Source organism: Mycteria americana, chromosome 6, assembly GCF_035582795.1.
Source record: "Mycteria americana isolate JAX WOST 10 ecotype Jacksonville Zoo and Gardens chromosome 6, USCA_MyAme_1.0, whole genome shotgun sequence".
NCBI classification, from domain to species: Eukaryota; Metazoa; Chordata; class Aves; order Ciconiiformes; family Ciconiidae; genus Mycteria; species Mycteria americana.
The window spans coordinates 61,707,627-61,716,739 of NC_134370.1; the positions used below are offsets into that span (position 1 = coordinate 61,707,627).

At 44.3% G+C, this 9,113-nt stretch overlaps 1 protein-coding gene across 1 annotated transcript; it reads right to left on the reverse strand.

Moving 5' to 3' along the window:
- Positions 1–454: 454 nt before the first annotated feature.
- On the reverse strand, positions 455–8,910 carry MINAR1 (membrane integral NOTCH2 associated receptor 1). Its single transcript, XM_075504202.1, has 3 exons — positions 6,613–8,910; positions 4,866–5,120; positions 455–652 (listed from the first exon to the last, which is right to left on the reverse strand). The coding sequence occupies exons 1-3, from the start codon at positions 8,908–8,910 to the stop codon at positions 455–457; spliced, it is 2,751 nt and encodes a 916-aa protein (XP_075360317.1).
- Between the last annotated feature and the right edge of the window lie 203 nt (positions 8,911–9,113).

A 9,113-nucleotide genomic window follows, 5' to 3' on the forward strand; every position in this document is an offset into this window, starting at 1 on the left:
AGAGCTTTAAGACTTTCCTAGCTCCCCAATGTAATGCATATAAAACATTCCCTTCTATACAGTGCTACCTCCATGTACCCATACCTCTGTGAAATGCAACATAGCTCAGACAACCTTCCTCTTTTGCCTGGATTCTCATCAGTCTCTGATTCTGTAAAACATTATATTGTTTCTTTAGGAAAAAAAAAAATATTGCACTTTTAAAAATGCATAAAAATTGAACCGAGTTCCCATTAACTCCGCCACACAGTCTGTTATTTAAAATAATACTTTTCCAAAAAAAAAGTTTCTCTAGTTGTTTTGTGTTTTGCCTACATTTACAGCATTCTCCGTCAGATATCCTCAGAACATTCTTCCTTAGCAAATTCCTTACAGCTTTGCCTTCAGACGTTTGAAACACAGCATGAGCTATCCGAGATACACGCAGCTGGGAGTCACGGGTCTGTCCGCAGGTTCAGGATTTCATTGTACAAATGGGAACTACAATGACCAGAATAACCGTACAAGCTGCCGCTGCTATCAGGGCAGCTATCTTGCAAACCTTTGCTCTTCTGAACTCAGCTTCTTTGCGTTTTAATAAGGAATCATAGCCAGGAGTATAAATGTCTTCCATCCAGTATTCTAAGTTGTTTGGGTTTAAAGATTCTTGAGTCTAAAAATTAAAAGGAAACAGTTGTTAATTGTCTGGGATCTGTCATCAATGAAATAAATAAATAAAGCAGATGTGCCTGGAGGCCTCCCAACTGCATCTGGGTCTGCTGTCAGGATAAAGTGGGTTATTGCCGCTTCTCACATCCCTTCAACTCCTGATCCCAGTTCCATAAGGCTGACAAAAGTGGCAACAAATACTGCAAAAAATAAACTCCTGCAACGGTATCGTTCTGCTGCAAAATCCCTCACGTACCTCTGATTTGCCGGAAACTTCGTCATCTTGGATGGCATTTAAATAAGATCTCTTTAATCTGCTAGACAGCAGAGATGTCAGCAACTACCGGTCCGTTACTGCTTTTTAAATTATTAAAGCCCAACTGATGGGAAGGGTTCTTAACATATACTCCTCATGCACTACATTTTATAAAGCTAACCCTAATTTTGCTACCATAACTTGCTTGCAGGGCGCGATTGCCCAGCCCCATCGGGCGCCCAGTCCCTCTGGACGGGCCATTTGCAGACCCCCTCCAGAATGCAACACCTGGGGACATCGGCCCTTCGTTTCAGCATGGGGACACACAACCGCAGGCAGCGGGGGCTGAACACCCGGTGGAGGGGGCTGCACGTGGGCTTCCATGAAATCACCCAGGACAAGGTGACCCTCAGCTTCTAGCTCTCCTTCCAGCTCCATCGTCTGAAAATCACCTGGGTGCATGATGTTGTCTCAGTTTTAGGGGCAGGAGGAGAAGGGGAACTGGGCACCTGGCATACGATTTGGTACCACACATTACTCTGGACCATCTCTCCACAGATTAGATCATTTAACCCCAATGGCACAATCTGTATTTCCACAGGAGGCAATACTCTGCTCATTGCCAAAGTCCGAGTCTCTCTCTGGGTTGGAGGTGATTTTAAGAGTATGCTTAAGAAATTAAAGACTTTGCCCTCCCATTCCACACAGGTAACAAAAACAAACAAAAAACCCCCAACAACAACAACAACAAAAAACCACCAAAAAAAGTGAAGGAAATCTGAATTGGTCAGAAAATTAAAGGCAACCTGGGGAACTTTATCAATGTCTCCATCTGAACTTTTTTTTTTAATCTCTTAGTTTTTTCTTCCATAGAATTTGAGCTCTTCAAGCTTTGCATTTCCACCTTGCTTGTTTTCTTCCCTTCATCCTTTCTGTTCGGGAAAATGGGGGAAACCCAAACACTAGGCATTATATTGCACTTACCAGCAGAAAGGAATAAAGCAGAAAGAACATTTTGAAAAATGACAGCTTTTCCTCGAAGCTGTCTCCTGTGTCTGGGACTCCAAAAGGCCTTTTCTTTAAAAAAAATGAAAAAGAGTCCACATAAAAATGTTCCAGTGAGAATACCCGAACACACACCATTTCTGTGCTCGTAACGGACCTGATCCAAAGCCCATTGGACTGCACACAAAGAAATTCCAGCTGACTTGAGAGGGATTTGGGTAAGCCTTTAATTGGCTAATTCAGATTTTGTGGCCACGAGCTACTGGCTGAAACCTTACTTTGCCTGAAAGCAGTGTTTGCTTTATGTACAGAACTATTACACGAAGTGATTTCATAGCTACCCCAGAAATAAACAATTAAAACTGAGCAACGGTTTTATGATCATTTAATGGACATCTCTATGATAGCACTAGCATGCTGAAACAGAGACCATCGGCAGAGTCTGAGATTGTACCATTTGGGCTCCGAATGACCTATTCCAGCCTTCTGAAGAAAATCAGCACCCTCATCTCTAAGGCATCAGAAAACAGCCTGACAATGTTTCATCCCGGTGGATCATCATCCACCACAGAGCAAAGCAATGAGACCTCACACAGACCCCACACCTGGGACAAACTTTGGCCTGACTAGTTTTGCAATTTCTTTTTTTAAAGGAAAACCCAGCAGTCTCGTCAAGTACCAGGAGAAATTTTAAATAAACAAAGGTAGAAAAACCCCAAAGATAGCCATGCTATGCTTCAAGGAAATTACAGTTTTGGACCTCTCTGCCTTGGTATTGACCTTTTAACTACTTCAGAAGGAAGATGCATTATTAAAAAGGCCCATTACTGTTAATCAGCTTCCTTTCCGATTTCATTGCCAGACGTAGGAATGTTCATTAAAGCATAATGTATTTACTTTCAGTTCTAATAAACTTAATCACTGGGAAAAAAACCCACTCATCAGTCTGTGTCTATTTTTTAAGTTTGTCAGTAAGCTCTATTATAAAGTCTAGACATGGGCTTTGCAGAGTAGATGCAATTCTAACAGTCCTTTTGGAGGGAGAGAATCAAACCAGTAAAGTTTTATCACCTTTATCCTAAAGATAAATGATGGCAATAAGCCGATTTCTCTGGTTTGCTCACAGTCGCGCAGAGCTTCTTACAGGCAACAAAATGGCCCTACGAGGAGCAGATGGAGGACACTTCTCCCAGGGGAGCCTTGCTTCCAAATATCACCTCCCTTGTTGCCTCCGCGCAGCAGGTAAGGGATGCTTTGCGACTGCCTGCTGCAGAGGAAATTCTTTCAGCCTGTCCCTACTCTAGCATACAGTCAGCAATGCCAGGGTTAGGAATTTAGTGAGCCCTCTAATGCTTTTTAAGTCCCAAAAAGCAGCAGGCAGCTGAGGCAAGATGCAACCTGCTCTCTGTGCTACCTAGTTTCTCTCCAAGTGCGCTTCAGCCACAGCAAGTAGCAGGGGCTGGTGAGGACAGGGAAGTTTGCATGAGCCGAGCCAGGAGGTGAATTTGTTGTGCACAAATTCCTGCACAAACGCTCGTGGGAGTTGCACTACAGCACTGCATGGGTGATGGTTTTTATTCCAAACCAGCTAACGTAGGGTCCTGAGGCATGGCAGTTCTCCTTGGGCTATCCAAGTCTTTCTCACAGTATCCTGATGCTCTACTAGGGCTTAGTCTGATGGGTTTGGAGCCGGGCTAGGTACCTCAGCACTGAGCCATCAAGAGCTGATGTGGAGCCGCAAGTCTCGGGCTCTTGCATGCCACCTTCCCTGGCAGACAAGCTTTGGAGACAAGCAGACTCCCTGCTTGGGCATGGCTGCACCGCACAGACCATTGATCACAGAGCCGTGTTAGCGTGGCACTGATAAGCCCCGAGCTGTAGATCAGTGTACCCCAACTCCTGCCGCACCTGGAGCTAGCTGAGGCAGCTTGCTCTGCTCTGGGGCATGCACGCACATGCAAGGAGCCCAAAATGCTTGAGGTCAGCACCATTCCCCCTGCTGGCTCTGCATGCTGCTGTATAAATGCATATAAACGATACACAGTGATCTGAGCATCAGTATGGATTTCGTTATGTGATGCATTTTGTGTTTCATGACCAAATATGGCAACATTTGTTTGATCTTTACACATTTTGGATGGCATTCTTTATGCTTCCTCTTTAAACCTGTGCTCAGATATCTTCCTTCCTAGAAGATGTCTTGTGTTTATCAGGCTAGACAGGGTATCCAACATGGGCACTCAGTCCTGGGTCTGGGCAGCCCATTATCTATCAGGATTGTGATTTCAAATACACCACACTTTGGGAAAATTTAAATCCAAAATTTACATTTGTCTCCCAGTAACTTGCTCTGCTTGTTGCAGAAGAGCCTGCACGCTTCCAAGCTGAACTAAAATGCAAACAAGACAGACCATTAGCTGATCTGCTTTTCACGTGACTCTGGTTTCCAACAGCCATTTCAAAGCTGCAACAGTGATGTGTTTCAAAAACAGTCATGGTATTGAGCATCTTCTACAAGAATTTTATGTCTCATGTTCTTAGCAAAATGGAAAAAGCCCTAACACTGAAATTCTCTGTGAACAGTTCAGACAGAACAAGGATAGAAGAAAAAGCAGCAATGCCAGCTTCTGCACCACTCTGCCTTGCTGCAGTTAGGGACTGGTTCATCTCTGCACCCCTTTACCCCTGAACTCTTCTTTAGAGCTACTAACACCACAATGGCTTAGCAGACACCTCTCCATTGCAGAATAAGCTGGGAGCACCAACCTGTCAAGGATCACCGTCCAGCAAGCAAACATCCACATTTTTCTTTGTCCCTGGCCAGGATGGATAGGGATCAGCAAGATCAGAGGCTCAACACCACATAGCTCCTTCCTATCCAAATCCTTTCTTAAATGCATATTCTGGCAACATCCATTCACAATCAAGCCATTCAAATTAAACAAATAAGACTCACTTGTAGATCCAATGCTGCAATCTTGCCCTTATCCCCCGAATTCCTCGTGTATTCCTCTATGGTCCATGATGGCTGGGCACGTTTCACTTCAGCCAGCTCTGTCAACCTCATGTCTGTGTAGAGCGGGTTGCTTTTCATGTGTGACTTGAGTGATGCAGGGTAGGGATGAGGACTAAAGACTTGTTCAATCAAGAAAGCATCTTTTGGTTGTTTAGAGAGTCTATGTGGCTGTGGGATTTCGTATTGCCTGTCTGCCTGCAATAGGGTTCAAAAGAATTTGAGAGAAGAAACAGGACTATGAGGGGGTTAAACACAAAGGACAGAGATATTCCTTTCAGACTCACCATATGATATTGCTTAAGCCATGGTAAGAAAAGTGCCAGCTAGGACAAAGGTTTTGGATGGCCTTAATCCATTTGCCCACCCTCTTCTCACAACCAGACCAAAGAGGTATTTTACAGACACAGTTTCTTGTTCACCATAACATGAACACAAAGCTGATTCAACAGAGGAAATTTAGGTTTTGCACTATTCTGAAACTGGCCCTGACATCCAAAAAAGCCTAGCTGATCTGGAAAAAGCTAAGAGCCCCATGCAGCTTCCAGATTTCTGTTTCCAGATCAAATCTTCACACAAAGAAGTCTCATGGGAAACCCCCAGGTAGCACCCCCTTGACACCGCACCATCCATAGCACCAATCCAACGTCAGCCATGGTCTACTGCAGGAGTAAGGAAGGGACTTTCAAAGCCAGCATTTCATCCTGGGCAGATTAATGCACAGAAGAGCCAAGGTTTGGCCTTACTAAGGTTAACCTTCTTCCCCTTCTGCAACCTGCTAATAACGCATGGCTTATGGTTTCTTGTTCATCCAACTGCACTTATTTCCATCAAACCTCTTCCTCTCCTTTCTCAACCCTTCTCTGCCCTCATTCCTCCCCATAAGGAGGCACAGCATGCCTGTAGTCCTGATTGACGAAAGGGCCAAAGGACCCCCAACCCTCTCCACTGTCCATGAAACAGAAACAACCACCCACAACATGCAGTTTCAGCTGAGCAGCAACCGGAGCCCAGCGCAAGGACAGCCACAATAGCTGTGCAATCTGTGAAGGTGGCAGTGGGCAGCTGTGGGGAGGGATGGGCAGAGTTTTTCTGAGTGAGCAAAACAAGACCACAGCTATGCTGCGCTTCCTCAGCGGGAGGTTTAAGACTCATATAAATGACCGTGAAAGCCAGATATAAAGAAAATAACTACAGTTTGCATCTCACGATACACGTACAAGGATTCTTTTGTTGAGGGATTTGAATCCATGAATCTATTTTGTTACCTTTTAAATATGCACATACTTCTCTGATAAAAGCCATCACAGTGTAATTTCAAAAGATCCCTTCTAAAACAACCACTAGAGAATTTCAATTTTCCTCACGCCGTTTTCACCAAGTTAATTACCTGGCTTCCTTATATCACCGCTGATGATGAAGAATGTCATCATCTTCCGAAGATCTCACCCACATTACCCCCCCTCCCTTTTCAAAAAAGCAAAGTGCTTCTAAGGAACAACTTGACCATATTGCAGCTGCCAAGCAAGAACATATAGGTACAAAATCACTCAATTATGATAACAATAAAGACAGGCATAATATGGCAGGGCAAAGTACTGTCATACCCTGAGGCTTGTGATGACTATGGAAGACATTCATAACTAGATTATTTTTAAGTGCTTATTATGTGAGTTAAAGTTGAAATTACCTCTTTAGATTTCCTGTGCCACTCCTTATTTTCTCCTCCATCTCTCTCTTTCATCTCCTCTTCCGTAATGCCAACTTGGTTGGTGTAAGTAATAGCTCTCCAGTCTCGGGGAGAGTTTGAAATACTTGCTATTTTGGACTCAGTTGCACTATTTTCCTCTGTTAATGATCGTGATGACCTCCTAGTAAACAAACTTTTTTTTAAGGCTTTTACTCGAAGACTCTCACTATTACTTCCACTGGCATCTGAACAGCACCATTCTGGATTATTCTCTAGTTTGCTTCCATGGGGAGCACTGTGGCACTGAAATATCTGTGGGGAGTTACTCTCATCTGATGCAGCCTCACTTGTCAAAGAATTGAGATCTATTTGTACGCTAACCTTCTCTGGCTGCTGAATTTTTTGATCCAACTTGCTCAATTTTCCCAGGACTTGGGAGATTTCTTCTCGGACACCTGAGAGAGATTCCAGTTTCTTCTCTATTTCGCCAATCCTCAAAACTAATTTGCAGACACTCGTTTTCAGTTCATCATCTGTGTTACTGATATCTGCCCGGACCACTTTATCTAATTTGTTACAGGCACTCCCGTTGGAGACTTTAGTCAAATTGTGCTCAGGTGAGCTCTCACAGTCTGATTTATGCACCTGAGACAAGGAACCAGTGCTGTTGTAGCATGAAGACTGCATCACTCCCGTCGACCCGCTGATACTCATGTCATCCAAAAAACGGAAAATGTCACTGATGTCATCGCTCACAATTTCAGAGTCATCATCCGACTGCTTAAGAGAGTGCCGCTCTCCATACTTGGCTTGGCCTGCCGCACACAAATCCTTGCATTTCTTGTGGTCCAGAACTTGCTGCTCCGTTTGTGTCCCAACACTCGTGGTCCTGTCAACGCTTAAGATCTGAACAGAAGTACAATTAATGCTTTTATCCTTAAACTTTTTGACCGGCTCGTGTTTCTCCACATCTAGTATGGAAGGAATTTCCTTGGGTTTATGCCCATTTGGTTTCACAGCGTAGTTTGCCTGCATAATTGGTTGCTGATCCTTTACGTTTAAGTAGGACTGATGCCTGTCAGCTGAAGGAAAGTTTGGAGATGCATTGTTCGAACTCTGGTATCGCGGCTTCTCTTCAGACTGCTTCCTATTAAAAAATGATCGTTCAAAGTCAGGTACCTCCTCAGTATTTAAACTCCAGCTTTTAGCTGGCCAGGCAGTTTGCTTGGTTGGCTTTCCGGTCCACTTTTTGGTGTCCTGGGGCCCGAGAACAGTAGTTGGGCCAAAATACGTTGAAGCCTGAAGATCATCTAAACTTTCATGCTTCACTCGCCTTTTGTCTGGTATAGGAGAATAAACTGGATTCAGGTACTGGCTGCTGTATGGCATTTCAAAGCTGTGGTTGAAGAAAGCCTGCTTAGAGCTTTCTTTCCTGTTCTGAGGCTCTCTGTGTCCATCCTCTGACTTTTTGTTGGACGGTATTAAGTTGGGAGATATTGTAATCAGATTATGAAAATCTTCTTTGAATATATTTCTTTTCTGGACACACGACTGCATCACAAACGGCTCGTCATTTGAAATGAAGGTTTCTTTTATGCCTGCATTTATAGGCAAGGAGTCCTGGTCTGAAATAGATTCATTTTCAATGTTCATGGGGAAGTACGTACTCTGCATCTCGCATGGTGGAGATGTGGTGATGGAGTAGGACGCCAGCGCCTGCAGCCTGTCCAGAGAGGCAGCCCGGCCCTTCATCTCCTTATTAACGCCGAGTAAAAAGTTGGGTTCTGACGAGGGAACAAACTGTTGACAGTCTTTGCAGTCCATCTTTCTGCATTTTGAAGACCTTCTGACTGGAAAGCCCCGGTTAAACTCCTGGTCGTTCAGCTCGCAGTTGGGCATGCAGTCTGCCATATTGCAGATTTCCGTGTCAGATCTACAGGACTCGAAGGACTCTTTCTTCTTCACTTTCTGCCTTGCAACTGGAAGTTTCTCCTTGGCCACTCCCCCGTTCATTTGTATGAGGTTGAATATTGTTACTATATCTGCTGCAACCATGATTTTCTTTGATTGCTGATTGTTTACAGTGCATCTCATTTTGTCTTTGAACAAAGTCGCTGGGAAATTAGGATCCAGGCAAGCAGTGTAAAACAGCACACTTCTGAGCTTGGCCAACTGGGATAAATCAAACCTCGCACATAAGGACTTGCAGAGGTCCTGGTAAGAAACGGTATTCTGCTTCGTGTCCAGCTCCTCCAAGATCTTCACCAGGAAGAGCGAGGATTCCTGGTTGGACTCCATGGCTTAAGCGGATTTTGTTGTTTAGCCTGGAAACTGCGTTCCACTTCTACAGCAACACACAACAGCAAACAAAAAAGATTGTAAGTCACCCACAGATAATAATCAGGACCTTGCAATTCAGCCACAGATGGGCCTGACTTCCTAGCCATGCAGTCGAGGGCTTGCGTGTATAACCTATCCTCATGTTTCTGAACTCCAGGCTG